General features: G+C 42.7%; 2 protein-coding genes across 4 annotated transcripts in view; one reads left to right on the top strand and one right to left on the bottom strand.

The window, feature by feature from the left end:
* Positions 1 to 5,365, bottom strand: part of ATP6V1A (ATPase H+ transporting V1 subunit A) — a 30,561-nt gene extending 25,196 nt beyond the window's left edge. The window contains exon 1 of the mRNA XM_059838123.1: positions 5,214 to 5,365. The gene's annotated coding sequence lies outside the window, so the exon portion shown is untranslated. The remainder of the gene's footprint in view (positions 1 to 5,213) is intronic.
* A 273-nt stretch (positions 5,366 to 5,638) lies between these two features.
* NAA50 (N-alpha-acetyltransferase 50, NatE catalytic subunit) lies at positions 5,639 to 26,511 on the top strand. 3 transcript variants are annotated; one of them, XM_059838122.1, is made up of 5 exons: positions 5,639 to 5,832; positions 18,266 to 18,399; positions 18,856 to 18,975; positions 19,924 to 19,990; positions 22,531 to 26,511. In XM_059838122.1, exons 1-5 carry the CDS (start codon positions 5,825 to 5,827, stop codon positions 22,709 to 22,711), a joined length of 510 nt encoding a protein of 169 aa, XP_059694105.1. In that variant the 5' UTR covers positions 5,639 to 5,824; the 3' UTR covers positions 22,712 to 26,511. The 3 variants fall into 3 exon arrangements, with proteins under 3 accessions (XP_059694105.1, XP_059694104.1, XP_059694103.1); XM_059838121.1 differs by having other exon boundaries at positions 5,640 to 5,832; positions 18,263 to 18,399; XM_059838120.1 differs by lacking the exon at positions 5,639 to 5,832 and having other exon boundaries at positions 18,213 to 18,399.
* Positions 26,512 to 27,380: the final 869 nt, after the last annotated feature.

Here is a 27,380-nt window from a genome sequence, read left to right as displayed (position 1 = left end):
CATACTACAGAACACTAATACAAAATTCATTTCTGTGTTCTACAGTGACCTTCTTTTCTTATCCTGATCCTGTCATCTAGCTGCTAGGGCTGAAAAGTTCTGCAGCCATCTGCTCAGTGCAATGCTCAGCCATTTCCTCTAGATGAACAATTTTCATTAACCTCACTAACGTTACTGCTAAACTAAAATCTACCCTAGCTTTTATTAAGTAAAAGTCACTCAACTTCCAGGTGTATTTGGCACTGTTACTTGAAATACTTTTTGCTGCTCTAACCTTTAAGATGACAAACATTAAAATGAAATGAATACGTAGTTGTAAGCAACTGTAACAGCAAACTTTACTACAGTTCTGCAGAGTGACTTGTGAAGAGTTGAAGATCTTATATCAACAGACAAAAGGTGTGCAATTTGACAAAGATTTTTAAGTCAGGCTCAGTTTTACACACAGAATCACATGAATTGTTTGGGCTCACTAATATACACTGTCTCCTCTATAAGCCTCACTACTGCCTAACCCTTCTCCCCAAGTGTAATGGCTAAAATACTGAGCATGAGTTTGAAATAAGCATTTCATCATTACCCTTGAGTTTTAGATTACCTTTAAAATTAGGATATTATGGAATCTTCAGTTTATTATGCAAGGTATTTGATAGCTAGTTTGAAGAGCTGAACCAGGAGTAGAGTCTGCATGAAGGTCTTTGAGAAAGATCCAACATCCCTAGCAGATAGAAGAACTCTTTTACAGCACCTTTGGTATAATGAAACACCCCGCTGGAATCACAGCACACCTACTGGCACTGGATTCCAATAAAAGAAAATTAAGTTGAGGTTGACTTTTCCTGTAATGAAAAACTGCATCTTTATGTTTTAAAGCAAGCTAAGCTACATTTGGAAATCTTATGTTCAAATAAAATAATACCTGAAGTATTTACAGCTTCTTTAGAACAGACAGAGGCCTTCCAACATATTAGATTCTACCATTGTTTAAACTACATATTGTGGTGGTTGTCTGAATATCTACCAGCTCATGCAAATTTATCCCATGATAACAAAACCTTTAAACTTTTAAGCATCTATAGGCAATTCACATAATAGAATTGCTTATTTCGCCATCTTTACCAATACAGTCTGCAGTTAGTCTGAAATACCATCTTAGAGTTTTTCAGAAGAGCTGCTTTTTAAGGTCTTGCTTTCAGAGTGGGAAATAAAGTATTGCTACAGTGTATCAAGAACAAGGGCCGAACATTTGCCCCAGTAACTGAAATTCTGGGAAGATGCAGTTTCTTTGCCTGGATATTAAAAAACTGTCAAGTCATTCTTCAGGCTCTTACACAAAACTTGCATACCTGAAAGCTTTTGTCCAGCTACAGTAAGTTATTCCCATAAAAGCACAGCTGTCTCTCTATTAAGTCCATGGCTTTTCCATATCCTTTCTGTATCTCCTCACACCCCACCATCCCAACCACAACAGGACTGTTCTTCATGCTTAGGGCACAGAACACAGATCAGCACCACAGACATCCAAACCACCTGTCTTTTACATGAGCCACCACAAACCACTTCAGTAAGCAAGCACAGCTTACAGCAGCCTGAAGATGGGACAAAGCACCTTCACAGCACACATGCTGGCATTTTTCAGGGCTTGCTGTCTGGCAGAAACACAGCTGGGCAGACTGGTCAGCTGAAACTCACCAGAGCACCAACATTTCAACTTGGCTATGAGAATCCTTACAACTTGAGCACTTTTCAATTGTTTAGGAAGGACAAAGATAAGGCTTTTATATTACAGAGACCCTCTGGAACATCACGTCTCTCAAGCATTTGTATCTGCAATGGGTCTATTTCCAGCAGGCTTTTTAGCTCATTTATCTGTTCAGCACAATGAGTCTGGGTTAACTGGGGCAGCTTCCCATACTAGTTTTGGTCCTCGCTGATTACTTTTGATTTGAACATAACAGACTTCCCAAAATGTAAATTATGACAAAATTAAAAGACAGGCCATTGTCAGACAAATTACTTCTGAACAGAGTGAGCAGTGACACTGAATTTTACACAAGCTCAGAGGAGTAGTCAAGCTGATGAAGCAAGCAAATAAATTCAGCGGCTAAAACTGGTCTCTATCTGCCATTTAGTTAAGTGGTAGTAACAGGGTCTATTAGATTTTCAGGATTTATCCATATACATCTTAGTGGTTTTCACAGTAAATGTATCATTCCGGTAAAGCCAGGCCTTGGAAGGCAAAGTCTGTCAGAACAGCCATATCATGTGTGGACATCTAAAAAGCTGGCAGCAAATGGTCAATGTTTCTGAGACATGGGAGTGTTGAACTTGAGAGCTTGACAAACACAGGAGAAGTAAATGCTTGGATGAAATAAAGCAAACAAACAAAAACTATTTACAAGTGCAGAACTCAATGCCATGAGAGATGACCCAACCCAAGAATTTGGTAGAAGCTTAGCTGTCCACTCCCAAAGGGAAGAATGGAGTGAGCACATCAAAGACAAGCAAAAAGCTTTTTATACCATAAAAGAAGATCCAGTCAAAACTGGTTCTGCATGTTGGACATCTAGATGATTATTGGCTCATTCTGTACAGGAAAAAAAAAGGCTTAAAAGTTTAAATTCTTTCTGCTTCTTCTGCTGGAGTAGGACCCTGTCTCTCTCTACCCAGCTGGAAGGCTAAAGGAGTCACATGCTTTAAGATGTCAAGTAAGAATGAATGACCATGATATTCCAGTTGACTGCATGGTCTGTTTTCATTGGCAAAATTCCAGCCAAAAAAAAAAAAAAAATCACGTGGATACCATTGTTCAACAATGCCTCAATATTTCCAAGTCTGAAATCCCCCACTTTTTAACCAATGAAACAAGCATGGAGAAAAGACTATATTTCAGGCAATGTAGCACTGGGTTGTTGCATGGTTTATGTTTTGTAGCGTTCCTTAAAAAGACAGAGAAAAAAAAAGAGGGACTACTACTTGGTCAGCAGTAGCATTCAACATTTTATGGTCAACATCAAAGTAACCAAAGACCCCATCTAGGTTATCCTGTAATCATTTTACTCTTTCTAAAGGAGTAATTGGGAATGCAGCTCACAAACATGCAATTTAAAAGCACCAGGGAAACCCATCGGTAGGAACTTTCAGGGTTTGAGAACCCAAAGACAAACCACTATGGCATCAAAACACAAGGGGGAATGCACAGTGCCTCTAAAAGGGGTACCATTCAAGGGAATCATCTGGTAACCTTATGGACTACAGCAGTTTTGGATGACAATGTGTAACACCAGTACCCATGCAAATCTGGAAGATAAATGCATGAAGTCATCCTGGGAAAAAAAAATTTAGACAACAAAAAGACACTTAAGGCCCACAGACCTTGTGAATGAGGGCCAATGAGGCATAAAACTGTTAATATATACTTAGACCAAAACAAAAGCTAAATTTAAGCTAATGCTCTATAAAGATGAAGCAACACTAATCACTCATGGCTCAACCCTATTACCACTACCTGCAGAAAATAATTCTTGATTTGGAAAATGACAAGGCAGCATTTACAGGAAACAGAGATCTTGTGTTACTATTGCAACACAAGACAGCAACCCCCCTTTGAACAGTCAGCTGATGCCAGCAGCCATTTTCCACTGTTGCCTTAATTTCTTCTTCCCTGTTCTCTCAAGTTGATGTCCATGGTGATTTAGTATTTCTGAATGTCAGACTTCACCACCTGATCACAAAATTAAGACTAACTTTTTCCCCACATAAAAGAATAAAGCTTTCCCAGAGGACTTTGCATTACAGACTGACAGACACAGCAAAAATGATCTGCAGTATTTTTGGTAATTCAGAGACCTGTAGATTCTGATCTCACTTCACATAGTCTTACATAGAAAATAATAAAACGTAGATATTATTACATTTATATTTATATTTGCTGGTCATTGAAAAGGCCTTTAAAAGTACCACACAGAGAAGCCAAACATTCAGCTGCTGCAGAGCTCCACAGCGCAGAAGTCAGCACAAACACACCACAACTCACAACATACTGAAGATCTGCCTCAGTTACTCAAACTTCCACTTGCAAATGCCAGTTTGTATTTGGCATGTTCTTGCTAATAAATCACTTCGTGCAGTCTGTCAGCAGGTTTTCCTACTTTTCCATCCCCTCTCCACTTCAGCAAGCAGAATTAGCATTTGAAATACCATGCTAGATCAAATAGCCAGTGTACTTTGCTGAAGTATTTCATTACAATGAATAAAACGATCACCATATTGCTTTTATGCCCAAGAGGAGTGCAAATTCTCTGAGGGAAGACAGTAAAATCTTAGAAGAAAGACTTTACTGTCTTCTTAAGAAAGTAAATCACTTTGGGCAGCTGCATGGAATGGATGGATCTTGACACATATGTGTCACATACTTCAATGTCCCAGCTACCTGTAACACGAACAATACCATGCAGAACCCAGACAGGCAAGACTTCTCTCTTGCCTCTAAGTGAATGCCAAGAGTGATGTTTGGAACACCTGATCTAAGGCAGAATTTTGTCACTGGCTACAGGAAAAGGAGGCACATTTGATGTGCCACCAGGACATTCGACTGCAAAACAGCAGGGGGGCCCTTCTGCCGCGGCCGGGCTGCCCGCAGTGAGAAAGAAGCCCGCAGCAACATTCCTCCTCCAGAACCGCGCGGCTCGCTCTCTGCTGGGCTGCGCTCAAGGCTCCGAGACACTCAGATCCACCCACTCAAGATGGTGGGATGACCTGGCACTGGAACCTAGCCGCTATCACCCTGTTCCCTTTCTGTAAGGAATTCTGGCATAACCCTAAAGCATCTCACTGCGCGCCTTCGAGGGAGGAGCGCTCAGCAGGTTTTTCATTCAGGGGCCGCTTCGCTTTCCAGGTCTCTGCTCCCGGCGAAGCGGGGCGGGGGAGCGCATGGCCGCCTCCCGCGGGCTGTCCTGCCGGGACACGGCTCCCTGAAGGTCGGTCGGCTGCCCAGGGTCCCAGCGACACCCGCTCCGCACAGCCGGGGCCGCGCTCCCTCTGTGAGCGGCTCCGCGGGGAGACCGCGTCCTTCCCGGGCAGGGTCCGAGCGGGGCGGGGAGCGGCGAGAGCCGACCCCCCCTCCCCCCCCGCCTTCACCGCGGAGGAGGGCAACCCCCGGGCGCAGCTCGGCAGCAGTGCGGAGCGGGAGGCGCGGGGGCCGAGCGTCTCACCTGGGCTGGGCCGGCCCGGCGCGCCCGAATCCGCCCGAGTCCCTCCGGCGGCGGCGGCAAAGGAGGCGCTGGATCAGCTGACGCCGGGCCCCGCGCGCATGCGCCGCGCCGCACACCGGAAGGGCCGGGCGCGAGTGCCCGACTCCGGGCGGAGCGTCGCCCGTCCAGTCCGGGCCGCTTCCGCGGAGGAGCTCACAGGGCGTAGGGGGGCGCGCTGATTGGTCTCTTGTAGTCACGTGACGGCACCCACGCCCCGCCCCCGATGCGCGCGGAGCCTCCCCGTCGTCCCCCGCCCCGCGGGGCGCGGCGCGTGCGCTGCGGGAGCGCGCGGGAGGGGCGGGGCTGAGCGGGAGGGGCGGGGCTGGGCGGGAGGGTCATGGCGGGCGGAGCGGGGGCGCGCGCGCGGCGTGAGGTGAGGGGTCACGGGGCGGGGCGGGGCGGGCGGAGGCCCATGTGGAGCGGGAGTGGGATCAAGATCAAGATCGGGATCGGGATCGCGATCAGGAGGAGACTGAGCTGCCCGCGCTGAGCACGGGGAGGCCGGAGCCACACCCGCACCGCCGTGCCCTGGACGCAGGCAGTGCGGACGGCGGGCAGGCCGCGGACGCACCATGAAGGGGTGAGTGCGGGGCTCGGGCCGGGCCGGGCCGGGGCCGCCCGGGAGGGGAGCTGGGAGCGGGGCGGGCCCGGGCGGCGCGGCGGGCGGGAGGCGGAGAGGGCCAAGCGGTACCGCCGCCTCCGAGCTCGGGAGGGGGGGGGGTTGCCGCGTCCCTCCCGCCCTCTGGGACAGGGCCCGTGGTGGGGAGTTCCTCTGGGCGAGAAAAGCCGGCGGTGCCGCCGCTGGCGCCCTTTGGACTGAGCAGGAGCTGCCCGCGGGGTTCCCGCGCCGTCACGATCGTGGCGCCGCCGGAGCGAGGATTCTCCGCACCGAGCCCCGCGCTGGAGCGGGCGGGACGCGGCGGCTCCTCGTGCTCGGGGGGATCCCGCCCTGCGGGGTCTGGCGATCTGCACAGCGGGCGGGGATGGTGGCCGGGCTGTCGTCCCTCTCTGGTCCTTGTCTGGTGGTAGCAAAGAAGAGCTGCTCACTGTGTGCGAAAAAGCTGCCAGCCTCGGATGTGTGTGGTTTTGCAGTGCTATTGTGTGTAACATCCTCTTAGCACTTTTGTTGGTTTTTTAAGTCTTTAATTGCTACGTGGAGGCTGTACAGCATGGATGGATGACAAATGAGCTGTGTTCTGTGTCGTGTTTCTGTAGCACACCCGCTGTTTTGGGCCTGGCATCGCTTCTCTCTGGCTCCTGAAAACTAGAGATTTCAAATCTGGTTGGCTGAAAACACTGATTTCCTTCTCAGTGGGGACAGCGAGGTGCCGTTTTTGTACAGGAGACTGGAGGCCTTTATGCTCACAGTTGTGCTTTGGTGTCAGATGACCTGCCTGACCTTGTCCAGGTCACTTTGGGACAGGTTTTTCAATGTTGGCTAAACCACCTAATGTTTATTAATTTCAGTATCACTTGTGCTCCGCAAAACGTGCTTGTTCCAGTTCTGCGCCTCAGTTTCTTCACAGGCACAGAGGAGGCTTTCCCCAGCTGATTCTCAAAAGAGCATTAAACCAGTCCCCTTGGAACTGGTGTTATGCAATGATGGGTATTATTATTCCAGTTTGGCAGCTTAAGGCAGGGTGAATGGAAGCTGAATCACGTAAGCTTTTACTAAGAAATGGTAAGGGGTTTAGCTTATTAGCAATAGGGGTGAGGTCATCCAAGACTGCTTGATAACACACTCTTAGCTGGTTCTTACAGCATGTAAGCAGCTTCAGGCATGCTGAGGGGCTGGCAGGTGTCTGTAGAAAGAGGTTCAGGGAGGATTGCAAATAAACAAACTCTCGGCTGACATAAGATAGGTGTGTTTGGGTCATTGGACAGCCCTTTATCCACCTGCACCACCCTACATAAAATGGGACACCCCCACTCTTAGTCCCCGTGTAATGAGGACGACGGCGGGGTTTGCAGGAAGAGCAGCAGCAGGGATCAGCCAGGATGAGGTGGCACTTGACGCGATCGTTGTTCTGCAGTGCTCTCGACAGAACTGGGTTTTCTTTTATCCCTTGTTGACCATTCTGCTGTTTGCTACAGCTTAGCCGTGCTTTGGTTGTATGTCAGTCGTGGGACAGGGTAACTGGGATCTGGATGTGTGAGTGGGAAAGCAGCCCAGGCGTGCCAGGCTGGTGCTGTGGGGATGTCCTAGCAGGGCACGTCCAGAGGTGTCTGCCGTGCTCAGTGCTCCCCGAGGAGCTGAGCCTGGCTTTGCTTGCAGTGATCAGGAGTTCTCATTTCGTGGGCTTTTTTACTTCTTGTAACATTTTTTTTAGACTGAAAGGCTATGGAGAAAAAACCTGCATACCACTCTTCTGCTTCCAGAGCACCAAACTTCATTTCTGTCACTTTACTTTTACTTACAGGCAGCTTTATTTCTGGTTCAACTTCAGGGCTTACTGCTTTGGGTTCTGTACTTGGTATTTCTGCTCTTCTGGTACTCTTTCATCTCTTTGAAGAGCAACATATTCCTGTCTTGCCAAAACACTGTTAGCACCACACAGCAAGTTCTGGTGCAGAATAAATTCATATTCCTGTGCAGGTTCTCATATTGAATCCAGGTGTTCTCCAAAAATTCAGATGGAGGCAAATATGCCGGCAGAGCTCAAATTGAAAAATAACCCCATTTAAATACAATGAGACTCAAAGGACTAGAGAATAGTTCAAAAGGAATGTATAAATTACACAGGGGTACTTTGGAACAAATCCAAATTGTTTTTTAAGTTACAAAGATCAGTGAAGATCCCTAAAGTACAAATACTGTCAAAAGATGGGTCCAAAAATAGATCCAAAGCTTTATCTCCCAGCATACAGAAATTGATAGGCTTGAGGGATCTGGTCTGTCTTCAGTATGAATCCAAAATTGTGGACAAGTCCTTCTGAACAAACTGACTCCATCCGACTGTTTTTTTTGGGAATGTATGCACTGCATCGTAACCCACACCACAAAATGTAGAGATGATTTTGGAAGCGCTTGGAGCAGCTGATGTGTAATCAGCTGTCATTATGAAGAGTCTACTTTGGCAGAGAAAGAATTAAAAAAGAAACTACCCAGTTCATTGGCATGAAATTTCAGATCTAAAAGACTGTGTAGTCAATGTATGTGTCTTGCAGCCTTCTTTCTTAGCTCTCTGAATTTGAAATAGCACATAGATGTGTGTTAATAATGCATAGCAGGTTGTAGTGTCTCTGTCATCAGGGTGTTTGAGGTTAGGTGACCTACCTGGGCCCTTTGGTTTCAGAAAGAGCAGAGGATTTTTGTGCTTTCTCAGCTGCTTACAATTTTGTGGATTTTCTCTTATTTGACGAGTTATACACCATCTTCTCAACTGGGAACTGCTATTAGCTTTCACCTGATTTTGTGAGACTTGGCTTTATGTTCACTCTATCCTCACCGTCTGAATAATTTTAACAGAGTCTCATTATGTTTCCCTTTTTTTCTTAAATGTGGTTTGAAAAACAGAGGTAATTCACTATTCAGTTGGTGAATCTTGTGATTCTCTAAAGATTAATTTATGTTTTCATTTATTATATGTTATTATTGTTAGTTGTTGAATTTGAAAATTTAAGAACTGTGTTTGCATGAGGAAAAATACCAGTGGAAGAGAGGTTCCACTGTCTGTAGTAATCTGGCTGTTTTTATAGAGCAGATGTAAATAATACTCCCTGCACTTTGCTGTTTTCATGGTGTTGGTTCACTTGTTGCTCAGTGGTTTTGTATTTTCATTGCAGTTGTTATGCTGCTGGTTTTAAGGAGAGAAAACTGCAAGTCTTGCATTGATTCTTGAGCATTTGCTGTTTGTGACATTTGATGTCTTAAAGTAAGGATGCATTTCTGACTTGTTTCAGTTCAGATGGAACCTATGAAAGTACAGCATCCAGCCTTTCCCTGATAGCCTTCCCTAAAAATCCCATTACACAAAGCTATTGCAGGACCCGCGTGCTCCATTGCGCACAGGTACCTGCTCTGTGACCAGGATTGTCACATACAAGGAGCCAGTAGTGCATGATACAAGCAGGGCCCAGTGCCTGTAATCCTGTGCATGTGTTATTTTTTCACATTGACCAAATCCCTCTCCAGTTTTGATGGGAAACACCTGGGAGATTGTCATGCGGCAGCACATCTTGAGCCATATGGTGGAAAACTGATTGAAACAGGGAGTAAGTAGAGTGCTGCGTGTTAAACCAGCCTTAGAAAGAAGCGTGCGCTTAACTACTTTTGGGTAACACACTCCTAGGAGATTGCCTCTCGACTTCGTCATGTTTCCAGCTAAGTCTCAGGTTTTGTAGTTCCTAAGGGTCCTCCTGACTTGCTGTGGAAGAGTCCTACAGGCTGCATCCTACATGACAGGTACCTGCTGCCTCAGAGAACTTCCTAACCCTGAGACTTTGCAGGCTTGTGCTGCTCTGGCTGCCTTTGTAGGACATCCCAGCTGGGGAGTACTAAACATAACAGTAAAATAACTATATTGTTTCTGAAGTGTGTAAGCTCTGATACCTCTGCTTGTTTTGCCCGGATTCAAGGAGTAAACCTTTCAAGGTCCTGAAGATGATCATGTTTCTGAGGAGAACAGGGAGGGTTTTTTCTCTCCTGAATTACTGTGACAGAGTTTGTGCAGAGCTGCTGAATTGTTTCCATTTGCTCGGCACAGTGCTAAGCTTAACATATATGGGAGGAAGTTCCAAGTTTATGAGAAAACTGCTGAATGGTCATATGCACTGGAGTCAGGACAAAAAAGGTAATTGAGCTTGAAAATCACTTTATTTTTAGGCTTTTTCTGAACCTAGAAATGTCCAAGTGTGAGCTAAAGTCTGCATTTATTTTCATGGATGGTAAATTTAGACCTTGCCTATATGCAACCTTACAAATGGCTTAACAGCTTCTAAATGAGTTTATAAAAAAACTCAGTGCAGTTTATAATAGGTACTTTACCTGATTTATAACTCTGACCACTTTGAATTTAATTCCTTAACCAGATTAAGACATTCCACAAAGTAGGAAGGATTGGGAGGGTTGGAAGGTAGCAGAGGAGTTGTAGCCATTTTACTGAAGCACTTCAGAACCCAGTCTTGTGTTCTGAGTACTGTTTGACCATTTGGTTCTTTCAGCATGTAGATTTAGCTTGGTAGTTTGGGACATTTCTGTGAAAAATGTGGTAACATTAGTTAATCACCAAATGCTACAGACTCTGCTGCCATCTCCTGAGGACAAGAAATTATGCATCTTCCTTTGCCACACTAAATCTCTTTTAAAATGGGGAATAATGGGTGATGGCTGAGCCAGAAAAATACTTTAATCCAAGTGGAAATCATTCAGAACTTGAAGAGCCTGCCCATTTGGCAAGCATTGGAAGTGCTCAGACCAATAATCTGAGAAGGCGCTAGATATTTTTATCCAGAAGAGGAAAGAACATGAAAACTTGGAGCTTTATATTTGTTTGGGAATTGATAAGAGAGAAGTGCGGCAGTGAGGCAGCCAATGCCAGGATTACTTTCTGCTCGTGTCTGGAAAAGAGGGAAGAAATGACCCATGTGGGAGTTAGTTGTAAAGCAGCAGAAGTCTGTCAGGAGGGAGTTTGAGGTGGGGAAGCCAGGGTAAGAGGGTCTGTGCACAGAAGAATACCTGGTTATTTGGAGACTCTTGGCCTTGAAGACCTTAGAGCAGCAAAGCGCAGCACTGAAATGGGGTAACTGTGTATTTGTGTCAAAGCATATTGAATTAATTAATTATGAGAAGGAAATGATACCTTAGGCTTTATTGAAAATAGAGCCAAAACCATTTCCACAACACTGTCACCAGGCGACTAAGATTAAGATATTTGAATTTTCCTGGGGGCAGAGTATTTCTTTCTTTAATTAATTGAAAATACTGTGCTTCATGGTAAGATCTTCCTGAGCTCACTTGGCCTTCCTTCTCCCTCTCCCTGTTCCTTTCCAGGCTCCATGTGATTTTTGGCCCTTAGCAGACTAGAATCTCTAACCCTAAAAAAAATTCTGATTTCCACCATTTGAGCATTGTATTTATGTTCTCTTGAGAGTATGAGATGAGACCTGGGCAGCAGCTGAACGTTTGTGAAAGTTTACTCTACATGGCACTTGGAATTGTTGGCAAAGATCACAAATTAAATTGAAAACTGCAGTTAAAGGAGATTTGTTTTTTGATCTTTGCACAAATTTTTATTTGAGAACAATTCATTCTTAGTGAAAATTAGGAAGAGGCTGGGGGGGAAATGATTGTTGCCTTAGAAGTGTTTTTAAGGTAGGCACATGAAACTGATAGCACATTCAGTTAATTTTTCACGGTATGTCATTAATATAATGTGTGATTTGAACACCTTGCAAAACCCAACTCTGGGACTGAAATCCAAAGTATAGGTGGGAAACCCGTGATGACCTGACTCTTTTTTCCCCCACTATTCTAATGGACAAAGGCATTTGTAAAGAAATGCATTTTCAGTGACCTATAGAAATAGTTTGTGTGAAGCAGAAAAATTATTTTGTCCTGGTATGTCAATTCCAGGTAGTTTGTTGCCTGTGTACATACAAGAAGTGCCTTCAAGATGTATTTATGTAAATAAGGTACTTTGTAAGCATCACTTCTATTTTGAATTTGAAGGTAAGCATCTGTTCTTACCTGATGATCAACAGGTGGTTGATGAACACTAATTAGCAAAGGCTCATGATCTTCTGGGAGGCAATAAGGGTTATAATTGTTAGGACTGGGAACATTGAGGGAGTGGAAAGGGGAAGTAATTTATAAGGTGTCTCAGGATATAGTTAGTGGAGGCACAAAACTAATTTTGAGGGAAGCTATTTCAAAATAGTGAAGTACTTCTGTTTAGCAATCATGGATAAAAATCACTGTTCTTGTGAGCTTGCTTTAGAGCAGCAACGAAGAGTTGGGGTTTCTGGCAGTCCTTTATCTGCTGTATGATGGGAGACAAGTTGTTTCCTCTTTCACCTGATATTGATGTACCTGGGATAGGCTGAATAAATTTTTTGGCCTTAACCTTGTGAAGTGCTCTGCAACAGCAGAACTTAAAGGACAGCTAAGCGATATATGTCAGTCTGCTTTTCTGTTCTAGACCAGCTGCATTTATTTTTTCTATTTTTAAGTTTGAAAATTCTGTCAGCTGGGCAGAAGTGATTCATGCTCTTTGTATCCATCTACAAAATATGATAGCTTATAATTTTCTTGGGAAAGTTTATTTTTCACTTGAAGATTTGAGATCTAGGTAGGACATGTTTCAGCTGGAAAAGCTGTGAGGCTATTATAGCATAACTTTGCTTCTTGCATGTGAAGACTGGCCAGTCTTTTGTATGTGGTCAGGTTTTCTAGGTTGAAGCAGAGTAAATTATATGACATCCAGATATAATGAAGAAACTTGGCTGTAATGTGCTGTGTGGTTTTTTTTTTTTTTCTTTTATTTAATGCTAAAGGGAGAGGCAGCAAGGGTCTGATGTATGTCTTGGGGAATTGTGATGCATGAAACCTGTTCACAGTGACATCCAGTAGTCTTGCAAGTCTTGAATGAAGTCTTCTGTTAATTCTGATTCTAAAATTGCGTTGTTTTCCCCTGAACATCATTGTGCTCTTCTGCAGGCCAGAATGAGGGGGTGGTGTCCAGCAGGGTATCAGGTGTCATGCGACACATGTTTTCAGTAGGAAGCAGGACTAAAGAAGATCAGGGGTCTCAGAGCAAATTGGTAAGGCTTTTTGCATGCTGGGTTTGTACTTATCCTTCTGGTTTTCTGACAAGTGAAGCAGAGTAGATATGCAGCCCACAGATCTTTGGGATAATTGGAAACATACTGGTCTGCCCACAAGAACTAGACTAACTTGTGTGTGTGTGTAGCAAGATAGCTCATCCATTTAAAAAAATCCTAAGCAAAAACAAAGCAAACAAAAAAACATATAAAAATCCCAATGACCCCAAAACAGTAGAAGAGGCTCTTTTGGCCTTGGAGTAAAATCTAAGCAGAGCCTTCAGGTCTATAGCCTTCATAGTTCTGGTTTGGTTTGATTTTATGAGCGGATTATCCTGTCTAGACTCCTGCTTTGACTTGGATGCCAAAATAGAAGCAATAAAGCTAGCTGGCCGCTTAGCAGGTGACAAACCTTCTCTGAAGTCCTCTTAATTTGTTAGGGCCCATTTCTCAGTGCTGCCTCTCCTGACTTACTCCTCAGTAAGTTTTGCAAGTTTCAGATGCAGCTCTGCTAAATATAGCCTGCCAGATGCCTTCAATAAGCTCGAGCCCAGCTATCAGTTACACAGAGATCTGTTTCAGTCAGGCACAGCCCTCTGGGGAGAGACTTGCACTATTTAAAGTTGAATGAGACTGAGATTCTTACAGCATTAAGAAACTCGAAATTTGCCTTTTCTCCCTGATGTTGGTTCTAAACTAGTGTTGGTCACTTATTCCTAGGGAGTGAATTTGCATTTCCTGTTGAACTGTAGCTGGAAATTGGCTGCTTCTTGAGCTGTCATTCTGTATAGCAGTTCTCCTTTGATATATGTTGAGCAGCAAAAGGCAGACTTAACATTAGTAACAGTAATGTCTCATGTAGCCTATGTTATTTCCACCAGTATCAATGTAAGACATTGTAGGAAAAATAGACTGTTCAAGGCACTGTAAGCTGCAGGCTCAGCAATGCAACTGCAGCAGGACTAATTAGATTGCATGTAGTCCCATAAAAAGTGTGAGGCTTTTTCTAGCCAGTGCCTGGAGGATCTTAGGACACTGGCATGCAAGAGCAGGAGTGTTAATGCCAATGTTCTGGGCATGCATCCAGTTTCAGGAAGTGGTGCCTGTCACCTCACTAAAGTCACACTTCTGTTCAGATTTGGTAGATCACTCTTCACTTCCGCTCTTACATTGCTGGGCAGTGTTGCTGTGCTTTTTAACAGATAGCACCCTGTGCATGAGGAGCTGATTCCCTTTGCTAGTGAATTCTCCAAGTGGTTTTTTTCCCTAGTGACCAAGTCATGGAATGTAACAGTCGTGAAAAATGCTGAATGTTTCTCATGAAAACGTAGTCCTAGGATATGTCAGGAAAATGCTTCCAGTAGTGACAGGAAAAACTTAGTGCCATTGGACAGAACAATAGTGTTTGGGCTGCTGTAATTGGTTTTGATTAGCCATGTTTAAGGGGAATCAACTTTATTCAGGAGGAATGTAAGGAAGAGCTCATATGACAATAGTAGGAATTAACAGCCAGCCTTACCGGAAAAGGCCAGGAGCTTGGCTTTAGTTAGAAGAAAGGTATGAAGAGATCATGATAACTCTCTGCAAAGGCCTGAGCAATGGTGCCCGTCATCTCCAGGCAGCATAGAGGTACATTTGAGTACTCAGGGATAACTGAGAATAATGGTAGTGTGGGAGCAGCTTTACACTGGAAGATGTTTAAGTGGTTTCAGAAGGCTGGCATTTCATTGAGGAGACTATGGATTTGTAGAACACTCTGGTAGTAAGAGGCCTGACCTGGTAAGCCAGGAGTCCCTCATTCCTCTGTGGTAGAAACAATTGCTTGGAATGGGGTGACTGGCTTGTCCCAGAGGCTTTGACATCTAAGATGGAGTACAGTTGACCATTGCATCTTCCATGGAGGGCCATTTGAGCTGTGGGATGCCAGTAGTAAGTGTGGATCTTCTTAGGAATATCAGTGGCATCATAGAGTTGAATAATTTGTTATGGGAGGGCATGTCCCTTCTGGGCACTTCAGGTTCTTTATCTTTATGTTCTCTCGTATGATAATTTGAACTCATAATTTAATTTTTTTCTTTGCAACAGCAGAGGACAAGTGTTTGTGGTACAGTTTCTACTAAGCTGGAATGCACAGGACTGGCCTAGTCAGACCTTAGCTGACATAGTAAACTTGCTTAAGTTACTGATTTGGCTGAGACTTCACTTGAAGAACCAGGTCTAGTTGTAAACTACTGTTAAAAACAAACTAACAACAACAAAAAAGACCCCACAAACCTGCTTGCTCTACTTTGGTGAAAATAAGGGAGAGATAATTTTGAGTCCTTTATTACAGGTGCTTTGTCTTGGATATTTGGAGTAGTTTTTCACAGTGCATGTTGTTCTATGGATGATAGAGTGTAGCACAATATCTGTAGACTGTACTAGATAATCTACATCCCTGTGCTCCTCTTGCACAGTACTTCCAGTTAAAACTGAGGTGAGCTGGCACTTCTGCTTAAGAACCAATTAGTTCTGCCTATGGAAACTTTTTTTTTCTTCTGTATTCTGGCAGAGGACTTGTGTAATGAACACAGTCAGGGGACTGGTGTGGGTTAAAACTAAACATTTTTTTTTGTCCAGGTTAGTTTTAATTGGTGTTGGTTCACTACATTGATGCACAAACGTTTGTGCCAGCAAGAGGATGGAAATGAGTGGCTTGGGGAAGCAAGAGTGCTGCTTTCGACAGCAGTGCCAGCTTTGCTGTGATTTTACTCAAGGCCCCAGTGGCACTTTGGCTGTACTGTCCTCAGGCAAAATGATGAGTTCTCATAATGTGGGTCTTCCTTTCCATGTTCTTACTTAATTTACGTATTAAATGGTTTTGTGCATAATAGAAATGGTTTTGTGGTGCTGATTTAATCAGCTAGCGCTATACATTAAAGTAGTTTATGGTTTGAGTACATGCTATTTAAACAGATGTGTTTAGGGTATTGATTTATGCTTCTTGCAGGGTTTCTCAAACCTCTTTCATATTATTCTCCAGGGTAAGATAATGTCCCTGGTGCAATTCTCGCAAGGACAAACCAGATAAAGACAGGGCATAGGAGACAAGAAGTGGGAGATGGCAGGAGGCAGCAGAGAATGTGGCAAGTGGTGAGAGATAGAGGGGGGGAAGTTCAGGGGCTTGAGGAAATGTGTCAGCAAGTGCCTTTTAGCCATCTACTAGAGAGCTCATTTCTCTGGCCTGATGCCAGCCTCAGAGGTGATGTCTTGGCTCAGCAGCTCCCAGCCTTAGACTCTGCTTCTGCATTTATTTATTTATTTATTTGTTCACTGTCTAAAACCTTCTTGGTGAAGATCTGTTTTCTGGCCATGTTCCCTTTCTTAGCCATCTTGTCCTGGCTGCCTGTGGTAATATATTTTTGTTCTGTTGCACTTTTATCGTAAATATTTCATAGTGACTGTCTTCTAATGCCTGGTTTGTTTGATTAGTAACTAATTAATCTTTTAATAATATTAGAAAACACAACCTGATGATGGTTTGCGTCAGGGATTTTTGCTCAAAAGGAGATGTGGTGTACAGCAACTTTGTTGTGTGTTCATCATGCTAGCATTGCTGATCTACTGAAGCTTGGAACTCCTGATACTTTTTTGTATCACCCAGGTTAATATTGTGTTTTTTGGAGAAGTGGTTTCGGCTTTCAGTAACTGAGTATGAATGTGAGGTTTGTCTCCTCCCTTACTAACCTCCTGCACTGCAGCTCATTTGACTGAGCTGGGCAGTTGAGACCTGCTCCCTTTGGTTTCTACTCTCATGCAGACTGCAGCAAAAGGGACTCTTCAAGCTTCTTTTCCCTCCTAGTACGAGATTACTGAGGTGCCATACTCCAGCAAAACTCTTTCACGGACACAAATATACCCAGGATCCCACATGCCACAGTTTTACTCCTGTCCTTTATGAGGAAAAGGCAGCAGCACTGCTGACTAGGAGCAAAACTTGCCTTCTGTGAGCCTGAAGAAGCCCTGAGCAGTTGTGTCAAGCTGGGCATAAAACAAGTGCTACAGTTTCTCCACCATCTCATAACTTTGATTGTGTGCTTGTTTACCCTGGGAGTACTTCTGTAGTGTGAGAACATCATCCTTATTAGCTTGGGACTTACATTGTGTTGGAATATAATTCGCAATAGGATTTGTGCAAATAGCTATACATGAAGAAAGGAATCTTTAGGGCAAACAGCGTCTTTACTGCTATTTGGGCAGAAAACAATCTGGCTGTCCATATATATTCAATAAAACAGGGCTGATAAGAACCTAGAATTGTGTGCTTTTCTAATTCCATATGCACTGGCTTTCTACATATCCTGGTGATCATTTGGGAAAAGATTTTGATTTCCTTAGTCTTTTTATTTTTCATTCTTGTAATCATTGTTAAAACTGCTTGCCCTCACCCAAGGGTAACTAATCTCTTTCTTTTTAAATTTATTTTTCCTTTTTTTTTTTTTTTTTTTTTTTAATTTTCTTCTGTGTGTATAGTGTTTCTGCCAGGAAGTTAGTCTTAGAAAAGAGAGAAGCTTGGTCTATTTCTTCTCAGTATAATTCAGGGTATTTTAAGGTGGTGGTTCTGCTCTCAGCAGGAAGAAAGATTTCAGTGATGATCAAAGTAGGTGCAGATATCACCTTGAGAAGAGCACAGTTCCATATTAACAGGCTGAATATATTTGTTGCACACAGTGCTGTTGGTTTTTAGAGAAAGATGTCTAGTAATGACTTTGTCTAAGCATAGGCTTTATATTGACAGGTGGTAAAATTGAGGCTGTCTTTGAAGTATGGATAAGGACTTCATTTCCTTGGTGTCTGTTCTAGCTTCCTGTTCCTCCCATATTTTCACTGGGGTTTTTAATTTTTTTTGTGATCTTGATGATCAGAGGGGAAATGAGTGAGATAATGTTAAAGCTAATACTTGTGTAGAGATCCATGTTCTCCTGTCTCCCCCCCACTAAAACCACACATATATTATGGTACATTAATGTTTAGTGTGGCCTGAGAAACTTCTGACTATACAGAACTGACTGAAAACTAGATTTGGGACTTAAATCAGCCACTATCAAAAGACTTGATTGCATGGGTTGGATGGATGTGGCAGTTCAAATATGTATTGAGCTGACTGTTAGATGGAACAGTTCTCTAAGGATAAGCAAAGTAATTGATCTTGGGTGTCCTTAAAAATGTTGCAGTATGTCAGGTGTTAAGCATGTTTTGATTTGTTCCAGTAGCCGGATCGAGCTGGGAGATGTGACGCCACACAACATTAAGCAGCTGAAGAGGCTAAACCAGGTCATTTTTCCTGTCAGCTACAATGACAAGTTCTACAAGGATGTACTGGAGGTTGGCGAACTTGCCAAACTAGGTACAAATGTTCTTGCCAGTAATTGTGGGCTGTGGTGGCAGAAGTGGTCATCATTGCTATCCATAATGGCTTTAAATAGCAGCTCCTTCTATTTAGTTGTTTTACATCATGAAAAATAACTGTTTAAGAACCTCAAAGAAGCCACAGAGGGTCTGTGTTCTGAATAGATTATGTCCACTGGGAATAGGCATGATTTCTGTTCCAGAAGAAAGCAGTTGTGCACTGCCAGCTTACGTCCTGATGCCATTGCTGGTTGGTGTGAACAGTAATGAGCAACCACTGTGTCATAACAGCACTAGTTACTTCATTCCAAGTGTGAACCCACAATGTATGTTATTTTATCTGGATAGGAGAATTAACGAGAGGGGAGGGAGGAAGATACAGGGTGTAAATGAAAGAGCTGTATGTGTAGTTTGAGACTTGTTACTGATAAACCTTTGTTTCCCTCCCTGGCAGCCTATTTCAATGATATTGCAGTCGGAGCAGTGTGCTGTAGGGTGGATCACTCCCAGAACCAGAAGAGACTGTACATCATGACACTTGGATGCCTGGCACCCTACCGAAGGCTAGGAATAGGTAAGAGGAGTCTTCTTTTATATCTGGGGCATCAAAGAAACCAGGTTGCTGTCCAGCTTTTTAAATGCTCTTTCAGATCTTTAACCAAGTTAGTGCACTTTAGACTGCGGATTTCTTTGGAAGGGACTTGGGGGAAAGAGTATGATTTATCATGTGTTCATTCTTCCTGCCTTTCAGAAATGAACCTTTTGTAGAAATTTTTAATTCAGGATTTCAGATTACTTTAATCTTAATCATATTATCATACTGTAATGTAAATACTCTGCTTCTATGGATATGGAAATTATTGCAGAGAGAGATGAAATAATTTGTCCGAGATATGTAGCCAGTATGCAAATCATACATAAATAGAACACAACATTCCTTCATTGGCTTCTCTCTTCTAAATTCACTCTTCTACATGTAGGGGCTTTATATTTATTTTGTCTTTATCACTACTGATTATTTCTGCTTGGGGGTAGCACCTACTTTTTGTCTATATTTTGTTTGGTTCTTTGCTCCACATTGCAAACCCATAGGACAGATTAATCAAGACCTATAGTAACCTGTTTGTTTTCACAAACTGGAACGAAAAGATAACTTTATTTTAAATTATTTTACTAGGTCTTTAGTAGAAAAGCTTACCAGTGCCCCCACTACTTTATACAATACTTTGGCTGTATTTTGAGACCTTGAAACTAGTATTAAAATAAGCTGATTTATACAAATGCTTCTGGTCTGTTGTGATTTTTATTTCTTCTTCAAGAAACAATTAATTAGGGTTTATGAGCAATCAGAGACAGAATGAAATACTTACATATCATGTTTTATTTGCCTTTCCTAGTTTTCACACTTAATCATCTTAGTCTACCTACAGTTATCCTATCTCTCCTCAAGGAAGCACCTAGCTAAGTACAGACTAAATTGTGCCCTTCTAGTTTTCTTAAGTATCTCTTTATCTTTCGGCAGGAACTAAAATGTTGAATCATGTCTTAAACATCTGTGAAAAAGATGGCACTTTTGACAACATCTATCTGTAAGTAAATGAGTTGCACTTGTGCATTTTTTGAGAGATGATAAAGGTAGATAGGGGAGCAAAGGGGTCCCCTATCTACCTTTATACAAGTGTGGGTTTAGTGTATATTTTTGTGGGGTCATGGGACATAGCAGGAAAGCCAGGGGTCATGTTCTGGGCTTGTTGTGTAACACATAGAAAACCAAAAGCTGCTTGATTTAGAAAGGGTGCTGCAAATTTGCTGAATTTGAAAGTAGCTTAGTTACAAAATTATATTCTAGTGCAAAATTATACTGGAAGACAAAAAAAAATCTTTTTAAAAAGGATTTTATTTTTATCATACAAGGTCTTTTTCAGAATGGAAAATACTGCAAGTCTTGGATCTAGTTTTGATGTATTTGCTTTCTGTCTTTTATAACAGCACTCTGTGGGTTAGAATATTAGATATGTTTGCAAGCACTGAAGGTTTACTACATTCAGTAATAAGGCCCAACTGCTATTCCCGTTTTTGCACACTGCCAGGTCGGCTCTTTGTGCAGCAACACAATAAACTAGATCAGTGAGTGCCCTGACCCAGCTGGGGAAGCTGTTTTCAGTTCTGTTTCTGGGTGTTGTTTTTTGTTCTAGTGTGATTTTGGGGGTGGTTTTCTTGTACTTTGTTTTGGTTGTTTTTAAAATCAACTGCATGTCTGTGTAAGCACTTGGTATGATGCAGGCAGGAGAACAAGCACTGGGGTAGAGGGCAGTACCAGTAGTCCCCCTGGAAAGAGAATCTGAAATCCATACATGCCAAAACTATGCTTTTCCTTTGCTGCTGGTTTTACACTTCTGCTTTTTGCTGTGCATTGGTGTCTTTGTGGTTACCAAGTGAGTTTGATTTGATGGCAGTTTTTGGCCTGATTGCTTCTCTGAGCCAACTCGTCCTTGTCCATCACTGCCTTGGCCATCACACCAGTGCAAGCACGATGCACTGCTGGGGACAGGCCCCCAGCAGGTACAGCTTGGATGGACTTACACTGCCACAGAACTACACCCTGAATATTTGCCAGGCCTGTGGAAGATGCTCTGTGAGGAGTGTTTCAGGCACTGATATCACTGTAAATGGAGTGACTTTCTTCTCAAACTCAGTCCACTTCTGCCATGGAGGTGTGGACTCTTCCACATCCTCTGCTGCTGTTGCTTTGTGCCATCTCTGTAAGAGGAACGTGTTTTAAAGAGGCATCTGAGTAAAGTTGCCTTTGGATCATGTTCCTTCCTGCTCTCCTGCCTCAGGAAAAGTGGTAATGAACTCTCTCTGAGATGCCTGCATAATGGGACAGGGCTGTCCTTTTTACTTTTGCATCTTACTGTGTGCACAGTGAAGGAACTGTTTGCTGGTTCTAATACTAAAATAAACCCCACATCCTTCTTTTATAGTTCCTAGACCGAGGATTCTGGCATGACAATAAATAGCCCCCAAAACTGGGCTAAAGTTCTTTTAGTGGCCCATTGATTTTATTACTATGTCTATTGCTTGTGCATCTTCTATTTGAACATGATATGCAGTTTAGCACCAAATTTGATATCACTGCCTAAATTTGTCATTACAATAAAGTTCCCTTTTAGCTTTTTGGTACTTATTGGGCTTAACACTAAGATTTTTTGGTTTGTTCTGCTGTTGCTTCCACCGTTACTTTGGTTCTATGCTTATGCAGCGTGTTGTCATGACAAAGTGATTAATGAAGTTGTGCAGTGTCCACTGAATTTTGGAAGTGTTTAATGAATGCCTTTTATTGATATAAACATTTTTATTTCTTTTTCATCTTTCTTTTTTTTGGGTTTTTTTTTGTTTTTTTGGTGGTTTGGTGTTTTTTTTTTTGTTTGGTTTTTTTTTTTTGGTTGTTTTTTTGTTTTTTTTGTTTTTTGACTAAACTTGTGCAAATAAATGTCCTAGTCAGGATGAAGGACTGGTGGCTGTTTGTTTTGGAGACCTTGAAACAAGCTAGCAAAATCTGTAAAACTGTAGGGGAAGTAAATGCAAGGGAACAGAATTTTGTAAATCCATAGGACTTCTTTGTATTACAGCTTTTTGTAAGGACAGAGGAGTGGTTAAAGTAGAGCAAGGTGTTAAAACCATATCAAACACCATTGCCAGTTGTATGTTACAGTGTGTTGGGATCATCACTGAGACAACTCCTCTGTTCATCTGCAAAGTGTTGCTACAGGAGGTTAAATTTGGCTTTATAGTGAAACTCTGTCACATATATCCACTGAATATCTGCCATATTGCTTTAAGATGAAGAAAAATTGAAATTACTGAGGTAGTAACGCTTCAGAGTCTCGCTGCTATTTTGTGTTCCTTGAAAGAGTTTTACTGAGGGGAAACATTTACTACTGTTGACAACCATGAGCCATCCAGGAGCTGAGTGTTAGCCCAGAATTTAATTGGGAAGACCAACATTTCTTGGATTTACACTGCTGTTCCTGTCTCTAACTAGCTAGCTGCTTTTCTTGTCTTTGACCATTCTGAGTATGGAGGCAGAATACTGACCCCTGTCTCTCTATGTCCTGCTCTGTCCCAGGCATGTCCAGATCAGCAACGAATCTGCAATTGACTTCTACAGAAAGTTTGGCTTTGAGATCATTGAGACGAAGAAGAACTACTACAAGAGGATAGAGCCTGCAGATGCCCACGTGCTGCAGAAAAACCTCAAAGCCCCTTGTCTTGGCCAGAACGCAGATGTGCAAAAGACCGACAACTGAACAAAACCCCAGTGGACACTTTCTTGCACTTGCTTGTCGCCAAATAAGGAAAGAGAGGCCTCTTTTTTTTTTTTTCTTTTGGTTGGTTTTTCGTTTTGTTATGGTTGGTTTTTTTTGTTTTTGTTTTTTTTTACTCCACCTCTTCATCTTAATTTTTTTTCTTGACCTCTCTCCAACAAAATGTAATGCTTCTTCCAAGGATTGTCCAATCATGTTTGGGGTTGGGTTTTGGTTGGTTTTGGATTTTTTTTTTTTTTTGAGCTCTCCTTTCTGGTGTTTTTCTGGTTTTTTTTGAGGGCAGGGGGGCTGATTTTTTGTTTTTTGTTGGGGTGGGAAAAGGTGTGCAGATCTCTTTTAAGTTTGAGGTGTGGAGGGCTTGAGCAGGTTATCCTGATGACAAGTTCCCTTCAGAATTATTCTTTCAGTAAGCAGAATGTAAACCCAATGGGGGGGGAAAAGGCAAAGCAATATCTTGTCCTTTGACTCCTACATTATTGTGTTTTTTATAACCTACAGGGTACTTTACTCTCCCCCAACCTTTGAATGTTACTTCAGTACTTCCCACTCTTCCTTTTAATTCCCCCACCTCAAAAAAGTATATTTAGTTCTTCCCAATGTTTTTGAGTATGGCTTTTTCCTCCATCTTTTGCTGAGAAGGGTGGGCTACTTTACCATACCTTTTCACTCTGCCTGGGCTGATCTTTTTGGATGCTTTTTTTTAAATACTCCTCACCCAAGCTGGTGCTACACTTCTTAACTGACTGAGAGGAGGATTTAGAGTGGTCTTTGTTTTTTCTTATTTTCATTAACCCAACTCCCAGCAGACTTTTGCCAGAGTAAGAGCTAGATCTGGTGTTGGCAAGAATAACCTTGTAAAAATATGAATCCTGGGGCACCACCCTTGCTTTAAAAATGGGTGAAATTCTGCAGGGCTCATTGAGAGTTAGTTTTATCTGTGTTGTTGGGATGGAAAAAGTGACTGTGACAACCTTACCAGCTTTGATGACATAAAGCAAGCACCTGTCCCCAGATAACTTTAACAGCTACTGAATCTGTGGTGACAGATGTAAGGGTTGAGGAAGCTAGGCAGCAAGGCTAAGAAGGCAGACATGAATCTGACCCTAATCACATAGCTTTGCAGGGTCTCCTGGATTTGCTTGGGATTGGCTTGACTTGCTGTGTTTATGAGCTCCTTTGGGAGGAGGTGGTGAAGAACTGCGTGGTTTTGCTCCTTTGAAGATTATTTTCCCCTTCCCCCATTCAGTAGTAATAATGCAGTTCTCCTCTGGTGAGAGGGTGTTGGTGGAGCACCGGAGAAAGCAGCGTATATTAGAGCATTTTATGGGTTTGGAAAATAGGCTGGCTGGCTTCTTCCTAGTACTGTAACTTTGATGCTACAGTAAACTGTACTAAGCTCTGCTTTGCATCTTCTCATGCTTTGTTTGCGTGAATACCAGTGCTCCTTTCTAGGCACTGTTGCCAGCAATTTTATGTATGCCAATATAAATACCAACTTGAGCTTGGACTCTTCTCCAAGCATCTGGGAAAGTGCACTGAGCTGAGACAACACCAACCTGCCCCATCCCCCATGTAGATGCTGAACTGTATTCTTTTCCTGTTTTGTTTTTTAAAGTTTAGATCTGCATCTTGAATTCTTCCACTCTGAAAGCCTCCAACCTGTAGTGTGCATTGCAGCATACATCTGGTTAGTAGGTGCTGTCCAGTCATTGGAGGGTGACTTGGAAACCAAGGATTCCAAAACAGGAATTGTGGTGAGGCAAGGGATGGCACCCCTCGCTGCACGTTAGGTGGTCTTTGATACCCCAGGGATGACTATACCAGCTGCTACACAGTTACTTCTTCTTTGACAGAGGTGTGTAGCATTTGTTGGAGTGCATCTTGACAGACTTGTGCTGGAAAACGGCTGCTTAATTTGCTGAGTTTGCACTAATGGAGTCTTGGAGATGGGCAGGTGGCCAACACCATCCCGTCTGCGTGGCCCGAGCACCCGCGTTTGCAACACGTGGTGGCAGACTCTGGCTAGAAAGATGCAAATGGTTCCCGTGGCCAGAGGCAGCCTAGTTTTGACAAAAGGTTATTTTCAGTACAGCTAGGACCTGCTCGTGGTGGTTATGTTGGCAGCCCAGCATCTTTCTAGAAGGGGATGCATTGAAGCACAATTAGCTTGTCATATGCCAACAGTTTCCCTGGCCATCTGTAGACCAAACCAAGAGAAGTATGTGGAGGGAGAGAGAGATAGTGTTGTATTTGAGGATGTTCGTGCAGCACAGCTGTAACTCAGACCATAGCTGCCTCTGGTGCCAAGCAAAGTGCTCTTCATTCTTCTAGAACTAAATGGTAAGTGTTTGGGTTGGGTAGATGGGTGTGGGGATATGAACTCTTAGGATTTGCTGTTGTCGTAGGCTTCCACAAATCAGTGTGTTTCACAGACAGTTATTCTTCAGGTTTAAAAGTACAAGTCTAATGTCTGAACTTACTTGGATTAACCTTTGTTTCTGTCTCTTTTTGCTTTGGGCTGCCATCATTCTATGAATGTATCCATGAGAACAATTCTTAAAGCTCCTATTCCACAGCAGACCTGCCTCATTGTAACTTCTAACAAAATGTTTTGTAGGAGGTGGCAGAGAGAATAAATCTAAGACTCCTTTTCCCAGGCTGTTAATCCTGGAAAACAGTTGTTGAATCTTGAATACAAGGTTTAATCTGAATCTTAAGAAAACTGTGTTCCCTGTACATGGGTAAGGGCAAGTGAAGGTCAGTGGTTCTGGATGACAAACAGTTGTATTTTATTAGTCTAACAGTTGTGTTGAATGAGGGAGGAGAGTGCTGTATTTTAGTGCTGTTACCTAGAGACACTGAAACTGTGTGAAGTATGGGCTTACTGCAGAAAACTTCAGTTACTTTGATTGTTGCTGCAGGAGGACATCCTTCTAGTTTGAAAATAACAGCTTGTGAACAACTTAATTTTTGCTAAGTTGGGAGTTTCAGTGGGGAGAAAAAACCACCAGCACCTCCTTTTCTGTATGAAGACCTAGCAAGAAAAAGTATGCGACTAACAGCTTGAGAGTATAAATTGTATATATACGAGTTACTCCTGCACCTCTGCAACTGGCTTTGTCATGCGTCGGGTGAAGTATGAAGATATTGCCTACAAAAAGACTCCTACTTGAGGAAACCAAGAGAAAAAAGATACAGGAGAAAAAAGATCATCCAGAAGAGAGATCCCTCATTTTTGGGAGGGGTAAGGGGGAAGAATGTATTTAGTGTATACAGAAACTGGCTGAGTTTACATGATGCAGCTAATGGTTAAACCTGCCAACTAAATATGACATACTGTTACAATTGAAACAAACTTACGTGCTATTTAGTTAAATCTTGATGGTGCCCTGTGTCTAGTAAAAATTTGATCCTCCAAATTGTTTTATTCTCCCCCATGTTGTAATCCAGGGTCAGCTGCTATGCACAATTGTCTGTGTTTTGTAAAGTGTTTGCTGACTTGGATGTTTCTTTTGAATCTGCAACTGCTTCCTGATTAATTTGGCTAAGACCACCCCTGGTCTCTTGAGTTAAGATTTAGTGAAAGGTATGCTGTATGCAGTTTACAGATGCATTCTCAATGTTACAAGTTAAGTTGCAGGGGGAGCAAATTCTTTACAATAAGATGGTCCATTTTTATTCTATATCATTGCCCTTGTTGTACATCAGGAGCATGTTTTTGTTTTTCTCAAACTCTTTAGAAATACCGTTCAGAATAAACGTGCACTATTTGAGTTATGTCATTTACAACTTGTCGTGTGCATTTTTTTGCTGTCCAGCTATTTCCTTCTGAAATCAGATATAGATGATTCCTCAGATGTTTCATAAACTGTGTAACTCAAAAGATTTCTAACATGAACTGCGGGTTGGGCTCCTGGGATGAATGCCAAGGGTGTCTGACAACTGTGCAGAGTGAGGTCTGTTTGTTTGTTTTCCCTGAAGTTACGACTTTTTTCCTCAGAAGTCCTGTGTTCTGGGGTAGGAGGGAGTAGAGCAAGAACTGTTCAGGAATATTTTTGATTGATTAGCAAGCGGTTTGGAAACAAACAGACCAGGTGTCAAGAACTCTGGTTTGGGCTTTATAGGTTAAAAAGTTTAAAGTATTCAAATTAGCTGCTAGTCATTGCAAATCTTGACCACAGTCTTTGAAAAACTATGGTCCATATTTATAAAAGTGGCTGGTCTTAACATCCAGCACTGACTTTTCTCAGAAAGGTATTTAAGTAAAACTCATCTATCTTCTTAACAATTCCAGTTTCTTCTGTTAAAGCCATTTTCTGTCTGTAATTTCAGTGTGCTCCTCTTCTGCTTTGAAGTGCCATTTATGAAGTGATGAAGTTGCACTCTGGCCCAGGTTCTGGAGGAAAATAAGTTTCCCTAAATATTCTATAGTGTATTCTATTCACTTATTTAAGTTCCTCTGGAAACTGCTTTATCAACAGATGGAGTTACTGCATTCATTAGAATAACGGTGCAAAAGCAAAGCTCAGGCTCTGAAACTTGTCTGTAGTCTTGAGTGGCTGCTTCCAGCTGTCTTCCCTGACCTCTGCTGGAGGGCCTGGAAGGCACAGCTGGAAGTGAACTGCTACCACAAGTGCAGCCTTCATCACTC

This window comes from Haemorhous mexicanus, chromosome 2 (genome assembly GCF_027477595.1).
Source record: "Haemorhous mexicanus isolate bHaeMex1 chromosome 2, bHaeMex1.pri, whole genome shotgun sequence".
NCBI classification, from domain to species: domain Eukaryota; kingdom Metazoa; phylum Chordata; class Aves; order Passeriformes; family Fringillidae; genus Haemorhous; species Haemorhous mexicanus.
This window is presented reverse-complemented; position numbering and strand designations above follow the sequence as displayed.

What these genes read in the sequence shown, in the direction of transcription:
- NAA50 (XM_059838120.1), top strand. Translation starts at nt 18,228, where the DNA reads ATGTCAGGTGTTAAGCATGTTTTGATTTGTTCCAGTAGCCGGATCGAG. An exon ending in TGGCGAACTTGCCAAACTAG is followed by an intron (nt 18,400 to 18,855) that starts GTACAAATGTTC and finishes CCTCCCTGGCAG; the next exon opens with CCTATTTCAATGATATTGCA. An exon ending in CTACCGAAGGCTAGGAATAG is followed by an intron (nt 18,976 to 19,923) that starts GTAAGAGGAGTC and finishes ATCTTTCGGCAG; the next exon opens with GAACTAAAATGTTGAATCAT.